General features: G+C 36.3%; 1 protein-coding gene across 3 annotated transcripts in view; it reads right to left on the bottom strand.

Moving 5' to 3' along the window:
• Window positions 1–1,220: 1,220 nt before the first annotated feature.
• The window catches only part of LOC121879068, a 43,872-nt gene continuing 25,563 nt past the window's right edge, over window positions 1,221–19,529 (bottom strand). For all 3 annotated transcript variants that reach the window (XM_042385559.1, XM_042385561.1, XM_042385560.1), the window contains 2 exons: window positions 11,820–15,048; window positions 1,221–5,024 (listed from right to left, as the gene is read on the bottom strand). In XM_042385559.1, coding sequence (XP_042241493.1) covers window positions 4,939–5,024; window positions 11,820–15,048 — 3,315 coding nt within the window. In that variant the 3' untranslated portion in view covers window positions 1,221–4,938. The remainder of the gene's footprint in view (window positions 5,025–11,819; window positions 15,049–19,529) is intronic.

Genomic DNA, 19,529 nt, shown 5'->3' with positions numbered 1-19,529 from the left:
TTGGATTGGTGAAGAACAGAAGGCACCAGTCACCAGATGCACCCCAGCATGATGAAGAGAGTTCAGTGTACTGAATCTTGCTTCAGTGGCTGAGGAGTACACCTCACACCCATAATCCAGTTTGGGTTTAACTAGCATGTGATAAAGGTGTAGCAGTTTATTAGCCAGCACCCCACGACATGTGCCCCAAGACTCTCAATAACTTGAGAGAACATGTAATCAAACTTTACTAAACAACAGGTCTGGCAAATTATCTTACATTTACTATGCTCATACCTAAACCTCAGGTTTCATAATGGCGCATACACTTCCCTTTTATCATACAAGGCTAGGGAGATTTAATGAGACCATTTTTGTGTCTGCTGGGACCACAGTACAATGACAAACTGGTCTTAAGAGATGAAAACCTGTTGTGATGACATGAGGTAGACTAGGCAGTTCCTCCCTAATTAGGTCTCTTGCCTCCTGAGGGAAACATTTGGTTTTAGTCTCCCTCTTTTAAGGGCAGTGGGTGTGATTGAGAGAGGGGGGCTGGGGGGTGAGGCAGGACAGACGAGCCCCAAAAGCCCAACTCAGTACAGTAATGGGAGCTACATGACAAAGGACATTAAGCAATAAGACAAAACAGAAACCATTCCTATTCCTGTAAATTCAGTTGTTGGGAGGATATAAAGGTAATGGATACAAAAAAATTTTTAAGTCAATGTTAGATAAGTGATGATCTCTCAATTCTTAATAATTATGCAGCTAAGTGGTTTATCCTACCTTCTTTTCAGAAAATATATGGGCAGAACTTTATAGTGATGGCTGTTATAACAGATAAACTTAGTTTGATCTTTACACTTAATGTATCAATGTCTAAAAATTTTAAATGCAGTAATATTTAAAGAAAAAGAATGAGAACAAAATTATTAAGTCTTTAAATGTTAGCAATCACACAATGTAACTGTAGTGATGATGATTTGATGATGATACCATCATCAAATCTGAAAGGAATTCGGATTTCTCTGGACAAGAAGTACAAATGTAATAATCTGAAATTAATGGATGAAAAAGTTATTGAACATAAACCAAATACTGTACTGTATAATGCCATCATATTACAGTATACACACCATAAAATTGTGGTCATACAAAAACTAAGTTGATCAATTTAGTGCACTTCAAGAATGTAGTACTGGTTAGCTTGGAGTGTAAAAAGGAAAGAGAGAAACAATAAATCAAGTTCATTACAGTCTGCGAGTGTTTGCAGTGAAACTTTATTGCAGAGTACATTGGTCTTTTCAACTGCCTTGAAACATTGCACACATTGTATGTTTGGAAAATTACTTCATTTCAGCAATGAATAACCGAGAGAAACGCCTTCAGAATACAGTGAATCACCTACAGGTAGGGCAATGAACAAGTAGTTGATTGTGGTTTTCCTGGGCTGACAGAGTAACCAGGGAATGCTAGGGAAAATATATTTGAGAAAAAATTAAATAATCCTTCTTATCTATATCTCTCTGAAGCATATACTCACACATGTTTTTGGAGTGTTCTCTCCATTGGAATAAATTCATATCACATATAAACCTTGATGGAAGACAACACCAATACCTCCACAATATTGACTGTACTGACATAGCCAATAGCTTGAGACCTGACCATATTGGATTAAATAAGAAAGCAAATCACTTCTGAATATCCATTCTTGGCACTGTATTCTGTGGCGATCTCAGATGCTGTCAACAAAGGAGCAAATGTTTGGAGTTACCGAGTTATCTGCTAACAGCATGAGTGAGGTCTAGTGATACATGGCACAGCTGCCTGGTGATGGCAGCTGTCACTTCTATTTAACATGATACAATCACCTGGTAACAGATTGATGAAATGCTATGAGATTAAGGTAAGTCAACAGCAAGGGTGAGATAGTACTGTTTACAGTTCATAAAATTCTGTTAACAGCTGGGAGTGATTGTTTAGACAGATGAAGCAGGCTTTCCTCCATAGAGCACTGAAATGAGGGGAAAACAAGGCCTTTGTACGTTGATCAGAACAACAGAAGGCAGCTCAAAGCTGTAATGTTGAACCTGTACAATTTTTGAATGTTGCGCCTTATGTAAACAATAATTTAAATACAACAATAACTAAAATACACAAAAATAGTAACAACATGAAAGAGTCTTATCACATTAAATCCATAAGTTAGGCATTTGCTATTTCAGCATTAACTAGAGCTTCCCATAAAAAAAAGTCAATATATCCATCCACATTATGGGCTCAAAAATAAAACTATAACTCAAGATTTGTACAGGCTCAACAGGGCAGCTAACCCAGGAGGCAATTAAGCAGCAGCCCCCATAAAGAAATATGATACAGTAGAAAAGCAATAAGATGGTGCTTAAACAAGTCACCAACCAATTGGAAAAAATAAAATAAAAATGAAATGAAAAATAAAATAAAAGGGTGGGTTCTACAACACAGTCATATGAGGCCCATCCTTGAGCCCCAATACCATTAATTCCCCAAAGACATCAAGACCTAAATGGATTGCAGGCTAACTCATGGCAGTGTGTCAGAGACACCACATTCATACACAATCCTCTGGGTACACTGTCCTATTAGCTGTCTTATGCTGTGAAGCACATCCCATGCATATATAATTATGCATACATAAATAAATTTGTGTTGCTTACTTTAGTTAACCTCCCAAAGATAGTCTGTGAGCTGTTTCAGGTCACAGAGAGCATGGATGAGAGCTACCAATTAATGGACAGCTTAGTTCAATTAATCTTTGGTTTATGCACATTACACAAAAGGAGATCCAATGAAAACTTTTTCATATGTAAGTCTCACATTGTTTTTATACTGGGATTTGTTCCCTAAGCAGCAGAACTGTTTTTGAAGTAAATATCCAAAGAGCACTGGCATCTGGTACTGTTTCTGTTTCCACATTTAACTATCTGGAGCAATGAGCCTGCGAACACGTATGCACATTCATACATAAGAATACAGTTTTCACTAGGTTTTCTTGTCCTTGCAGTTGTATTTTTTCAGGAACACTTCACTGCACTGTACACTTTTTTTTTTTTGATTCTCAACAGATGACATAACCATTACAAAGAAACTAGATACTCACTGGTACACAAAACTACGTGGCTCTCTTGGGGAATACAGCAGAGCATATAACTGCAGAACTTCAACTCTGCACAACAAAATAACACAGCCTAAATAACATGTCAACAGTGGGCCCAGTTCACACCTATCTGGGACGAAGTGCACACAGCAAATGCAGGCAGTAGAGAAGCTAGCTGAAAAGTCTGGCAGCAAACATTATGTGAAAAGATTAGTTGCTCTAAACCTTTAGGATGAAGATTCGTGAGGCTTATACATGGTGATCTGGATTCAAACAAAATTACCTTTAATAAGACACCACTATACCAGGCTAGAAATTACCACTGGTTACATGCCAGTAATACATGTAGAAGTTAGATGTAACCACATTGCACAAACAACTATATTGACCACATGACTTTAGTGTTATCACACAGTAGTGCTGCTACCAAACCTTGTCTCTCTCCACTTCACAACTGCAGGTTAGCCTTGGGGCAAGGATGTTGCAATGGTGTTGCCACAAAGAATTTTTAATGAATATTAATAAGGGAAAAATACACAAAAAATCTTCTGATGTATTTTAACAAATTTCTCTTATAAATCCTCAAAAGTAAGTACTCTGTACAAAAACATTAAGATACACCATCTTCATTAATTTTAGTAACAACAATTAATGGCAACATCAAAAGTACCCTTCTAGGCTTTGTACACTGAGGCACCACTGCTGCAGTCTTTGAGAGAATTCCAACAGGAATGCCCTGGTCTACCACCAAAATGACCAGCTTCTGATGGGGGGCTCTATAATATGTAAAGCAGCCTCCACAAGATGCCTTAAGTCCTCCCCACGAGTCTTTCAATTCTTTGTCCTTAGCTCTGGACCAACAGGGGAGTTGCACCTCTAAGTAGGACTTCACTACTATAGTTCTTGAGACTAGAAGATTTAAAAGACACTTTAAGGAGGTAAACACCTCAAGCACAGCGTGTTAAGTATCACAATATTCAGGAAAACACGGTGCATTCGCATCTTCAAATGTTTGTATGAGCAGCAGAAGCCAAACATTACACTTTGCCTTTTTATAATCGCTTTCACATCCCAATTAAGTGTTTCCGGACTGGACAACAGAGTAAATGGATACACTCCTGACAAAATCTGCTCCAAAGAAATATTCTTCTTTGAAGAGGAATAACAAGATCACAACACTTAATCACTGTATCTGAAGTTTTTCACAAGTCATTCAATCTCACACATTCTGGAAAGCACTGTTATAACTTCAAGTGTCAATAAGAGTATATTCATAAATATCAATACCACTCCAGTATATTTCATAAATAACTTTGCTTAAATAGACACCTGAGGTGGTGAAATGCTTAACACCCTCATTCTTGTATACATCAACAAAGCTATTCTTTCTTGCAGGATATAACAATTTGTTAGGCAGAGATCACATAAGTAACTTTGACCTCTTTGGGAGTTAGATATTTAAATAATACAAGTTCCTCCAATTCAAAGTGGCCTGAGATATTTAGACTGGTGTCTGCAGTTAAAGTCTTTAATATTCCATTTTCTTAGTCTGCAGACTTTCTTTCTAGATAGTAATTCATATAGTTTGCATAATCACATAGAATCACGAAAGCTTCCAAGTGTTCTTTCAACACTCTTACAACACTTTACGTCATGTCCACACTTCCATAACCATCCAGTCATTGATGGCTTTCATCTTTATCTTGTAAAGGCATTCAGTATCCAATGGATGATAAATTAAGCCATCATCTTTAATGGTTATTTCAATTCCCATTAATCCTTTTCCCTGCCCCTAAGGCACAAAAAGCTGCACACCCACATTATGCTTCTTCTGTGCTCCCAGCAGCTCTCCAATACTGGATATTCTTAGGGTCGTCTTTCATCATCCGTAATGTCAAAACCCATTCTGCAAAGAGTAAAATCTTGTTATTTCTATCATTCAGGACAGTGATATAATGTCTCAAACAAACAAATGCTAAATACTACTCCAAAACTACAAAACACACAGAAATAAATCTGAAATAGAATCACAGTAGAGTATCTATTGCAAATTAGTGTTACAAGCAGAGGCAGTATACTACGATGAGGAATAAACAAATAGGAGAAACACAGTAACTTGATTGTTTCAGGTAGGAATGGCATCTAAAAGTATTTGATGCAACACGATTAAAAACGTTAATCTGAAAAGCATTGCATGTTGGGAATAAGAAACTGAATGAAAACACTACAATTTGAATACCACAAATACTGATGACAAATGAATGTAATGTCAAAAAAAGCCTCATGTGGGCATGCCAAAAACAGTATTCTATATACCAAATTGGTAATTCTGATACAGATGGAATGAAGACTCACGCGCTCTTAAATTTATTGTACAAAGGGGTGATTTGTCAAAGTCCATGCTTTGACCGGCTCCAAATTTGAATCCTTACCAACCAGGCATTGCAGGAATAGTAATGCATCCTAGGAACACTAATGACAAATGTATTATGATTCACTCCTGCTTTCCACACAGTCCTAGTACCCAGCAATGCAGTGTTTATACAGTGGGGTATGCTATAACGAATCTAATTGGTTCTAGAACCTTGTTCGTTATAGGATTAATCCGTTCCAGGCCCCCAAATACAACCACTTAACACTGAAAAATATAATATAAAATTGTAAAAATTGTAAAAAAGTGCATAAATATGCATCTAAACCCCTGAAATAAAGAATATCATTAATATTTGTAATAAAAAAACTATAAATTAGAAAAAAAAAAAATTTAAATAATGTTCATTGTAGGAGCTTCGTTCGTTATAGCATTCTCAATTTTATAGGTAAAACCGTTCGTTATAGGAATATTCGTAGTAGGATCCGTTCGTTATAGCATACCCCACTGTAATTTAGTGGTCTCTTGCTCATTCAGATATTTACTTGTGTGGTGTTTTACACATGTACTACTTACTGCACTGCACAGTACATATATCTCTCATCAACCACAGCTTTGAGTATTCACATTTTATATATTGTACAGTTTAACCAACCACAGTATTAGTTTGTAGACAATCTATCATCTACCATGCTAAGTTTCTCTTACTTCTCTCACCTCTTTATATAATTTCGCTTATTTTCCTCCTTCATAAAATATACTGTATGGCTTTCTACTGTCCTGTCAATAATTAATCATTTAACTGTCTCCTGGTCAGGAGGCTGGGGTGGCTGGAAACCACACACATCATAGCCCAAGTGTAGCTACCCAATTCAACAAGTCACTATTGCTTAAAAAAATTATACGGTTCCTTCATTGATGAAATACTGTACATTCTACACAACAAAAATTTTTTTTTTTACAAAATTAATGGAAATTAATTTTATTTGCATAAACAAAAATAAATGTAAAAGAATAAATCAGCATACCTACATGTATTTACTAAAACAAAATAAAACTAAAAAATAGGAGATATACCAGTAAACACAAAAAAAAGGCATGCAATGTGAACATGCTTCGGTGGTTTGGGATAACTGAGAAGTATGGGCGGCTGCCAAACATAGAAACTGGTACTAACCTATTCAGAAAGGCTTACCTCTTAAATGTATGTTTTCTGCCCCTACACATTATATTTAGTAAAAAAAAAAATCTTCTAAATATATTATTCATACACACATTTGGGTATGAAAACCTTGTAGGGTATAATGACTTCATACACATATTTACATTACTAAGGAAAGCATCGACACTAAGCATGGACCTGCTCCATTGCACAACTGTGTATAACCTACAGTGGCTTAAATTAAGTATAGTGTGTATGTGATGCTAAAAAACAAAAATATTAATATATATATGCTGATAACCACAAGGAAAGAAGAAAACACGAAGTTCCCAAGCGCTTTCGTGTAATTTACATCTTCAGGGGTGAGTACAGACTAAAGAGAAATACAAACCAAGGTGTATATAAACAGAGGAGGGTGAGACCAGGTCCACAATGGTCAGGTATTAGGTAATGACCCTACTAATCATTAAATAGCACACAACGGTTGGTGGTCAGGTGGTCCAGCGGTTAGCGTTCCCCGGTCACAGTCATGTGCTCGTGGGCCGTGGGTTCGAATCCTGGCGGGTTGAGGTGTTGATTGTGTGTGTGTGTGTGTGTGTGTGTGTGTGTGTGTGTGTATGTGTGTGTATATATGTGTGTATGTGTGTATATATATATATATATATATATATATATATATTTTTTTTTTTTTAGCATCACATACACACTATACTTAATTTAAACCTTAAGCTGTACATTATAGGACTTTGGCAATATATCTCTCGAGAGATCACTTCCCAACACCCCGATTTCCCTTTGATAGGCCCCAAGCCAACCACAGGAGAATTCAACAACATAACCCATGGAGTTAGCAAGGTACTACACTAACCTAATGGCAATACCCACATACCCTACTGCAGTATTACTCCTCAGTGAGATGCACCTTGCTGTACAGAATTCAATGATTTGAAAGTGGAGTCTCCCTTTTCACATGGCATGTTATAATATGAACACGTCAAGTGTGTGTACAACCAAGTTAAATACTGAAAAGATGGGAAGTGCGCGGTCCCAGTCAACCCCAGTAGCTACGAAGGTAACATCAAAAATAAGGAACCTGCTAATGGTAAGCTAAGGGTAAAGATATAAGATGAAGATGATAATTACAATAAGGTAACAGGAACAATGATAATTGTGTGCCATACTTCCACAATTATATTCTTATTTATACACTACTGTAATTGTTTTATTTTAAGAGTGTGAACATTAAGTCCAATGATGGGGATTTAAAAATCTAACACTCATTTACTGTATAAAATTAGGTTCTTTTTATGTGGATTTGCATCATACAGCCTTTTCTTGGGATACAACTGCAAAGCAAGGTTACCTATAAATACAGCAAAATCTGTTAAATGATAGAAAATCCAGATATAGGAAAATCTTTTCTTGATTGGTGTGATGAATTATGTTACTGTACACTCGGTAAAAAAACTACTGTACAGATGGGGTCCGACGATTTTTCCAACTGAACATTCCCGCTGTGTCGCGAGGGTTGGTAGGCCTGAATGCGAGACATTTCGTACTTAATTTGGTAGGCCGAAATTAGCTATTTCATTGATAATATTGAATTACTCTGTTACAATATGACTGGAGAATATCAGTATATCTAGTGAAGTTAAACTGTAATGAATGTTATATTAAATGTTCCACACACCGTGGACTACAGTAACCATGGAAGTGGATGAGCTGCCATATAGGAATGCATTATATGTTTGGCAGAATTAGTGGATATTGTAAAGGTATAAGATTATTTTGCAACCGAATTTTGAATCTCTATTTGTATTGCTACTTCACTTTGGGCTAATGCCACGTTATGTCATTCTTTATTCGTATTGGAAAATATACCATCTGTTCCGAAACATATGAATAGCTCCACAGTTCATATACCCGGTAACATACACATTCTTTAGGTAAGATAACAGGAAATGTTGGTATCACTTATTACATAAATCACAATATTAGGCTGCTACAACACTAACTCTGACTCGTTTCAGAGTGCCGATTACTTATTTCGGGCACGTGTGGCCGAACCCATACATGCACAGGGCTACCAATGAGAGGAATGCCTCAGGGGCCTTTTTGAAGCATTTCGTTTGTAGTGTCAGTTTGTTTCGCGCAGAAATTGTAAAGGTAGTTTTTTTACCAAGTGTATATCTCAGTCACAAATATTAAAATACAGTAACAGAATCTCTGTTAAAAAAAAAATTAAATACAGTACAGTGCATGGAGTGTTTATGTGCTCCAGAAAATGATGCAGAAGCAAATGCCTTAAAAAGTAGTCATCAATCAATTCACCCAAATGCATATTTAGGGAATCAGTGGCTTTCACTCTTGAAACTTTAAAATTAAACTTTTCTCTCTTAATAATAATAATAATAATAAAAAATAAAAAATTCAATAAAAAATCTGCCCATCACCCTTACAATTACAACTACTGCTAAGAAACAAAAACTTATTTGCAAGAATCTCTTTACCTTCACACTTAGGGTACCAATGGCATTAATTCCAAAATATATATACAGTATACAGTTTGAACCTCTCAAATCAGGCACCCTTGGGACCAGACCAGAGAATTTTCCAAACCACAGGTGGCCAATATATTATGGCCCCTAAACACCTAAATATGCCATCGTAACAATGTATGAGGTGGTGTTACATAATTTTTAGGCATTGGCATTAAGGAAGCATAAAAAAACGACACATGAAAAGAAATATACGGTACGTAGTTTAAGTACCGGTATTGTAATATTAACACATGCAAAGTAAACTTGTGCCTGTATAATACACTGTATACTGTTGCTGTCCCACAAGTTAATTAAATCAATGTGAAATGGTATGATGGTTAGATGTGGGTTGGGTAACACTGATCCTTATTGACAAATTAAAAATGATACAGTACAGTATACATAAATAGAGACATGGCTGTAAATTTATAAGACAGTATAGTTTGTATTTACCATCCATTGAACTGACACAGCATATACTGTACAACACTGTGTTCCAGTACAAAGCAAGGCAGATATAAAAATGAATGTCAACCCTAGTGCTGGCCCAGTGCTGTTGCCAATAATAGAAAAAATGTAATGTAAGACCGCTATTTTCTTTGATCATATTTGTGTTGTTTTCCCAAAACAATGCTTGACTTCCAAAAAAAACACCGATTCATCACATTGTTGTTTTGAAAATGGAAAAATATAAAATCTTTAGAAAACAATGCATATGAATTATCCCTGCATGAAACAAACATTCCTGAAAAGTTCCTTTTATGAAATTGATCCATACCTAAAATTACTAGTTCATAAACCTAGTTTTACATAAAGTACATGTCCAGTAATTAATAAAAATAAAAAAAAAACAGTAAATATACTACAGCCAAAATTTTTATTTATGAGAGCAAGTTCCTACCCCCAAAAGTGATGAGCCCATTTCATACCATGAGCTGCACTGTCTGCTTGAAGCTGTTTTATTATGTTTATTTAGTACCTTACACTAAGCTTACCAATATCTGCATTTGGTAGAGATGTACTGTAAATAATATTTTTTTTTTCGTGGGTACTGTGATCACTGAAATGTTTGAAAGATTTTGAACTTAGCCAAGAAAGTAAACACAAGAAGGTTCAAGACCAGATATCGGCAGGATATATTAGTGGTGTACCTTACATCCACAGAGCATCTGTATACAATTCAACATCCACATCTGTACCTGCTGGATGAGTTTATATACTACTGTATACAGTGTTATAGCATTCTTATCATTCCCATAATATTAGGTTGCAGCCACGAGCGAAAATATTTATGGCTAGCGATAGTGTACACTATAAAGTTTTATCCACAGCATCTGTTCTAATTGTGATAAGAGATGCAATTGGTACCATAATGACCCTGAATAAATTCTCCAGAAGACCATTTCAATAAAATGTCCTTAAACAAAATATTTTGACATGATATCATGATGGGAACCTAAAGTACATGTCTGAGATTACTTCTCCCATTTTCTTATTTTGTCAGTACAGTATTTTGTTTCATTACTTATTCTCATGCCTTGTACAGTACTTTTATTTAAGCTTATAATATAAAAAACAATTGATGGCATGGAAAATTTGATTTTTCTAAGTGTAGAATACATTATCTATTCACCAATTTTTATTTAAATAATAATTGAACTAATATCCTTGTAATTTAGTAAAAAAAAATGGTGTTTCTCTCTATCTACAAAATAGTTATGAAATAAAGGCATAAACACTTTTAATCAACAGTGACACAGTGAATGACCAGGGTAGTTACACCCACGAGTGCAATAATAAGGATGAAAATAAGGAAATATATAAAGAGAGGTTAGAGAAAGGAAGAGGATCTGGGTATGGTATAACAAAGTGTTGTTTGAAGAACATAAGGTATACACGATGAAGCGAACAAGACAAGCCACCTGATGGACCTGAACTAGAGACCATTCCCCGTAACACAGGGTTACAACTCTCCTGTGGATACTAAAAATTGGAGACCGTGGTTGGCAAGATTGTGTACAAAAAATAAAACATTGATACCGAAAGTCACGGTTGGTAAACCCTGACTGGTAAAGGTTCACTGTATTGTACTTAGTTTTTTACTTGGCTATCATTTCAATTTACCTTTACTAACTACAGTACAGTATATAATTATGTCAAACTAGTACATTACTCAAAAAGAAGCTTATGAAAGAAATGGCTTAACCTAAGTTTAAGTAAGACAGCCAAGTCACGGGTAACAATTGTTCGCCTACTATCTCTTTCACAAAGGCAAACAAAAAAGATGCAGTAAATTTGGAATTCTTACCTGTTCTATCAGCCTCAAAACTAACAAAATCAACAATGATCAAGTATAATTAAAACATTAAGGGAAAAATTTCTGATCAGTAACTGGTTAAATTTGTTTCTTACCTTGTGTGAATGCAATCTTTCACTTTCTAAACATGGCTATTATATTTAATAATAAATTGTATCGTAAATGACTTTCAGATGCCAAGAGCATCACTTAGTGTACCAGGTATGCAATGTACCTCACTTGAACAACTATCAAAATCTTATAAATAAAAATAATACCAACTACACAGCTATCAAACACTACTGCACTACATAAATTTAAATAAAATTTACCTTCAGAAACATGTTTAATGAGCTCTTCATAGTTGTAGTTAATCTTGTCATTCTTGGGTGCATTAAACAATTTGCAGAAGTCTTTTGTCACTGTTAAGTTATTTTTCAAGTGGTTGTTATTGTTATTATTACAATTACTGTCTTCATTATCTAACACACAAGTGTCATTTCCACTCACTTCATTATCACTAGTTGTCACTATGGGATCATCAAACCCAAAGCCAAATTCAATTCCACTGACACTAAGATTGAATTTGGCATTGTCTGTAAATACAACTGCAGGCTCCAGTTTCTTCACACGACTAGTATCACCTGACTGACCACTGGGTGCCACTGGCCCATTCTTGGTTGGTTTACCTTGGCATCTGCTACCAAGAGTCTGTTTGTCCTCACTGGCATCCCCCACCAACAGTCCATTAGCATTGCTAAGTAAGGGAACAGAGGACTGCTCAGGTAGCATGTTTTGTTCCAAAGAGGTCTGCAATGGCTTTGGACTTTGCTGTGGCAGTGGACTTCGCTGAGACTGTGGACTTTGCTGAGGCTGAGGAGTCTGTTGGGATGGTGGATTTTGCTGTGGGTTTGACTGGGGATGCAGACTTTGTTGAGGAAGTGGATTTTGTAGGGAATGTGGGTTTAACTGTGGATGCAGACTTTGTTGGCGAGGTGAAATCTGTTGAGTAAGCAAGCTGGTTTGAGAATGTGAATGTCCTTGAGGATGAAGGTTTGGTTGCAGATGTGTATTCTGTTGGGGAGGGGTGTTTTGTTGGGGGTGTGGATTCTGCTGGGGGTGTGGATGTTGTTGTTGTTGTGGATGTGGGTTTTGTTGGAGCAGATTCTGCTGGGGATGAGGGTTCTGCTGAGGATGAGGGTTCTGCTGAGGATGAGGGTTCTGCTGAGGATGAGGGTTCTGCTGGGGATGAGGGTTCTGCTGGGGATGAGGGTTCTGCTGGGGATGAGGGTTCTGTTGGGAATGAGGGTTCTTCTGTGAATGAGGGTTCTGCTGGGGATGTGGATTTTGAGACTGCATGTTTGGCTGGATGTGTGAGTTTGGTTGTGTTTGCAAACTCAGCTGGGAATGCATGTTGGATTGTGGATGTGCACTTTGTTGGGGATGAGGATTTGGTTGCAATAGCAGACTTTGTTGAGGTTGTGGGTTTTGGATATTCTGTTTTGGAAGTTGTGGTGGTTGAGTCTGCTGAAGCTGCTGTTGTAATGGGGGAGGAGGTTGTGTAAAAGGTGGAGCTGGGTGAGACTGTTGGGACAACTGTTGAGTTTGTTTTTGCTGTTGAATTGGTATTTGAGTATTTTGCTGTGAGTGGTATGAAGGGTTCTGACCTGAGTGAGGATGCAAATTTTGTCGTTGATATTGGTTGTGTTGTACTGGTAGCTGTTGAGTCGGAGTATAATGAGGATGCTGAGTATTATGCTGATTATGCACAGTCTGATGTTTATTGTCTTGTTGATAATGCTGCGGGTGCTGTTGTTGTATATGAGGAGGAGGCTGCTGCATTTGATATTGTTCTTGGTGTTGGACAGATATTTGCTGCTGCTGAGTCTGTAACACAGAGTTTGAGAGAGACTCATTTGGAGACTTAATTAGTCGCTTTTCTGTTGTCACTCCATCAACACTATTAACAGGTGCTGTTATTAAAATACGATCTGTACTTTCTTTCTGCCCACAAATAGTCTCCCCAACAACAGAGGTTTCTTTTAACTGATCAGGGTTATGCACTACACAAACATTTCCAGGCTGCATCACTAAATTCTCACTCAGGGGGTTGGTCCGCAATTCACTTGATTTCAAGGTGGATATTGCACTAGGAGGGCATATACCACCTAAACTTTCTGCTAAAGATGGGAAATTGTCATCTAATATGTTAGTAGGACGAGATTCAGTCAACAATGATGACTTTGAGTCCATTAGTTCCACACTTTCATTGAAACTGGGTTCCCCTTCTAATTCCTTCAAAACAACAGCTCCAGGCTGGCTAGCTGAAGGTAATATTCGCTTCATCTGCGAACGATTAGCAGAGGCAGCAAGCTTAGCAATGTTTGCATATGAAGCTTGAGGTGTTGAATCTGAGGAGGGAGGAGGTTTACGGACGTCAGGCCTTGGGGTAATGGAAGGAACAGGCATCGAGTGTACAGAATCATCCCCATCTGAGCCCGAATCTTCACTATGGGGGGCACTTGTGGTTGTACCTGTGTACCGGTCTCCCCCATATCTCTCACCAACACCCAACTGTGACCAAGGTGCCCAAAAAGGGTTTTCATGGGCTGAACGTGGTCCTTCCGCAAAGTTAATGTGAGGTCTTTCGTAACTTCCACCTGATCTTTGAGAAAATCGAGGTAAACATATACCACCATCACCATATATGCTCCCACTGTTGCTACCACCACTCACTTTGTCAAAACCTCCACTCCTCAAACCATAGGATGTTATCTGTGACCCATTCTTACATCGTTTACTCCTTTTCTTTTTACTCACAACTTCAAAATCACCACCAGATGGTGATGAAGGTGTATGAGGGGCATCTGCAGTTAGGAATGAGTCTCCTGCACTGTAAAAATCAGCTACAAAATCTGAAGTAGCTTGATGCAAATCAACCTCATTGTCATTTCCTATATCCACAATATCTGGCTCCTTTATATATGGTCCATCTGTTATGACATTATTCATTTTATCAACTTTCTTATTATTGTGATATGTATTTAAAACACTAAGAGACATATCCCCATCATCTACCGTCACCTGTTTACGTATATCACGCACATTGTCACTTTGTTTGCTCTTTGACACAAGATCTTCTACACTGCTGGATTCACGCAAATTGCCAGAGCCTTTCTTATTTTTCTTATCATTACTTTTATTCTTCTTATTATTATTTGCCTTCTTCTCTTCCTCTCTTTCTTTGCTTCTTCTATTATTATTATCACGGGAAACCTCACTCACAACACAACTATTTTCCTCATTAAATTTCCACCTGCCATCGTCGCTTCTACATTTTTCCCCCACAGTATCCTCAGTTATTTTTTCAGAATTCTTATTTTTCTTTTTTCCTTCCTTTTCCTCTCGATTGTCATCTTTCTTTCCTTTGTGTTTCTTCTTATTTTTGCCATTAGAAGAATCAACTTCAGCTCCCAGGAACTTGAGGATATCGTTGAGGTCTTGGTCACCACAAAACCCAGGTGTCTCTTTAATGTTCACAACATCCTTTTCTTTGTTGGCCTGGAAAATTATAATGTCATTGTTAATGAAGCTTTGAAGGAGGCAAATACAGTACTAAATAAAACACACAAGTAAACAAGTTGTCACCATCACAACAACCATACCCTGAATTAAAAAGCAATTTGACCTAGTATTATGGAATAACCCAAGAAGGCTGACCAACTCACCAACTGCATTGAGTTCATCACTCAACGATATAATCTGATAATCGATCAACTTATCCAGTGTCACCCTATCCTGGGATAGAACCAGTGACCACTTGCTTGCAAGGTGACTATGCTGACCACTATACCACGGGTACTACACTAGCAACACAGTACAGTACATCAACCACAACATATAGAATCTTGAATTGTAATATAAATGGTTTTTGGTTCCTCTAGTTGCTTAGAATTTTGTGAAGACCATTCTAGGCTTAACCCTAAAATGGCAGCCAATATCAACTGATGTTAGCTGTAGGGACGGAGGCCAACAACAATCAATGTTTCATGTTCCTTGCGGTCCAAATTTTGCACACTGGGGAGGGATCAGGGATTCCTTACTTGCCATTTAAGGGTTAATAACCTGAAAAAATATGGTTACTTGGAACAATTATACCCAGAGATCATACAGTACAATGATACTTTTTCCTGTTCCAAATGATATTTCCCAACATAGCTTTCTTAGTGACAGGACAACCTTGGACATGATTCCCGTGAAAAACAACATGGGAACAATGAAACATGAACAATGATAAATTGGTCTTCATTCTTTATCTATTCATCTACCAACCATATACCCCACATTAAATCAAATGAATACTGTGCCCCAAAGCAAAATACAGGCAGTCCCAAATTTACGAAGGTTTGGTTTTAAAAAAATCTGCAGTAATGGAGGGGAAAAAATTAAATAAACAGTTTGACTTATGAACGAAAAATCCAATGAAATGAAAACTTCTTTGTTTAGCCAATCTCGTAATTTTTCCTAAGCAATAATGAGAATACGCCAAAACAATGGAGATTTTATTCTCCTATCAGTATGTTTACTTGTTTCACTAACTTATTTCATAATTCCTTAACACTCACATTGTTATTAAGTCTAAAATTCAGCACTAAATGTGTCATCATTCTCCTACAATCACCATATAACTTACTCCTCAAACTCAGTAGACTTGTCTTCACCTGCAGTCACTCAGCCAGTTGCCGGATTGTCCAATTTTTCCTCATTTACTCTCAAGTAATAGGTGGCAAATTAAATAAAAGAAAATTATCCTGTGTTCTTAAATCGTATACAGTACAGTATGCTAATTACGTACAATAAAATATAGTTATAACAAAGTGTGGAATGAGGACGTGAAAAAAAGTTATGCGTGGACATTACTGGCAATACACGAGAGCATGCGAGTGTAGCGTCACCTGACTAACAACAACTTTCGCACCATAATATATATATATATATATATATATATATATATATATATATATATATATATATATATATATATATATATATATATATATATATATATATATATATATATATATATATATATATATATATATATATATATATATATATATATATATATATATATATATATATATATATATATATATATATATATATATATATATATATATATACATATATATATATATATATATATACACACACACACAGTGAGTTCTGCTATAACGCGTGTTTTGATAACGCGAATTTGCTCTAATGATTTATGAATTAGGAACGATATTTGTATAACGCGATTTTTGCTTACTATTTCTCCAATTTTGTGGTATTAACTGTGAATATGGTAAAGAAGAATATCAACAAGAAGCGTTCTGGTGATAGAATTCCCGGTGATGATCGTAAAAGAAAGGATATAACACTTGAAGAGAAGCTCGATGTTATCAACCTCAAAATCACCCTTCTCCCCCATCAAGTTACATTCATATTTTTTGATAACGCGAATTTGCTCAAACGCGATTTATGAATTAGGAACGATATTTGTATAACGCGATTTTTGCTTACTATTTCTCCAATTTTGTGGTATTAACTGTGAATATGGTAAAGAAGAATATCAACAAGAAGCGTTCTGGTGATAGAATTCCCGGTGATGATCGTAAAAGAAAGGATATAACACTTGAAGAGAAGCTCGATGTTATCAACCTCAAAATCACCCTTCTCCCCCATCAAGTTACATTCATATTTTTTGATAACGCGAATTTGCTCAAACGCGATTTATGAATTAGGAACGATATTTGTATAACGCGATTTTTGCTGACTATTTCTCCAATTTTGTGGTATTAACTGTGAATATGGTAAAGAAGAATATCAACAAGAAGCGTTCTGGTGATAGAATTCCCGGTGATGATCGTAAAAGAAAGGATATAACACTTGAAGAGAAGCTCGATGTTATCAACCTCAAAATCACCCTTCTCCCCCATCAAGTTACATTCATATTTTTTCAAGGTAAAGTGTTACATTTACTGTATGATTTCATTATTAGATATGAATGTAACCTTTATTTAGACTGTGCTATCCTTTGTGTTAGGCTAACTACTAAATTTTTTCGATTTCGAGTAATCTGCACCAAACCCTATTTTCTCCATAAGCCCTGTTATTTCTATTACGCGATTTTCTATAACACGATATTTTACAAGAACACAATTATCGCGTTATAGCAGAACTACCTGTGTGTGTGTGTATGTATATATATATATATATATATATATATATATATATATATATTGGGGGGAACTATCTCCAATTATTGAATGTACATTTAAATCAATGCAGAAAAGAAACCCTTTCGTAATAGGGGGATGCCTGTACTGTACTGTAATAGTATAAATATATTTTTCCTAATCTTTATGTTGAATGAAAATATCAAGTGAAAATACTAGACTATTAAGTTTGCCCAAAAAGTGAAATTCCCGTCTCTATTCTATTCACTTATTCATCGATATACAAATTTAACAACTCTGTTACCGACAATCGCTTTTTTAACTGTTTAAACATAATGCTTTTGTTCTCTTAACATCATCAACTTGTACTTAGGTTCACACTTTGTAAAACTAAAAAATTAAATACTGTATATATATTACTCCTAATATGATCTTGATATCGCATTTATGACCAAGCTTATAAATTATCCATATGTTACCAAATAAAATATTTGAAGCTAAACCCCAAATAACTCTGGGTGACATACGGAAGTAATTTCTTAACTAGTTTTACCTTCCCATTGAGAATATTGCCCTTAAAATGGGTCTTACAAACAAGTCACCACTTAAGATCACATCACCCTGTGTACACTGTGACTTGACTTAGCTTGGCCATTCGCTGTGATTCCAGGATTCAAACCTCAGTTCCAACCAAGTCCACAGCTACCAACTGAGAGGAAGGAGAGTAACTGACTCTCGAATTACCTTTCTTAAGAATAGGAAACTCATTTCCTTGACTTAAGATTAATAACTTCTTCAACATTTTGTAAACAGTAACATGCTAATAAAAAGTTTTTAACTATATAAAGGTTGACTGAAGGTCTTTCCATAGGCTCCATCTCACCTGCAGAACATAAATTATTTTTTACTTTACATCTGGGATGAACTAACTCATCCACCTGAAGTCTAGTGCAATACTTCAACCTCAGGAAACCTCAGAGACTTGACTTCATCAGAAAATGTAATTCTCTCCTGACTTACATTTTCCCTAAACGTTTTAGTTAAGTAACCTCTTAGAGCCTCCTAGTCCTGCTCATCTGAAACAAAATATAAGGAACAATCCCCACTTTCCATGTTAAGTCCTTTCCATAACTTGAAAGGCTCAATGAATCTGAGACCAAAAGTCTGGGAAAACTGAAGGATGGATTTCCACTGAAAGATTCTTGGCACACAGTCTCCAAAGATTCAAAGACCCTTTTGATAAAATGCTGAACTTTGTACTCCTCAGGTAGTATTACCTCCGTGGGAGACGACGTCAGATGCTACCTCTGTAATCAACTAAAAAGACACTATGGCTCAATCATTACATTTTTTTCCAACACAGCAACATTACTGGGAAAAGAGGAAGGGGAGTTACATCCCCACCCCTTCCAGAATAACCAAATCCTTATTCTGACCCAAGGGATCTGACCTATCAGATGAAAGGTCTAAAAAATAATGCAATAAATCTTGCTGACCCCAAAAGTTATCTTAACTTACTAACTTTTGCAAGGTCATCTTTATGTTGAAAAGACCCATTCACTATCAACAATAAGTTTCCACAATTTAGCTCCTAGGTTTATCCTTCCCATTATTACAATCACAGGAAGTAGATAGCCAAATTTTTAACTCTTAAGAGCATCCTCAGTATTTACCTTTGACATATTGTCACTAATTTCCAAATCTTACTCCACTTTAAGCCACTCTTTGACCTCCAGTACTTAACTCCACCTTCAAAAAGTAACTTGCACTCCCTAGACACAATATGAATCAATCTTAAGGCCCAAGTCTAAAGTGCCC

This window comes from Homarus americanus, unplaced genomic scaffold (genome assembly GCF_018991925.1).
Source record: "Homarus americanus isolate GMGI-L3 unplaced genomic scaffold, GMGI_Hamer_2.0 scaffold4060, whole genome shotgun sequence".
Lineage (NCBI taxonomy): Eukaryota > Metazoa > Arthropoda > Malacostraca > Decapoda > Nephropidae > Homarus > Homarus americanus.
Note: the sequence above shows the minus strand (reverse complement) of the source record. Positions and strands in the feature narration are given on the sequence as shown.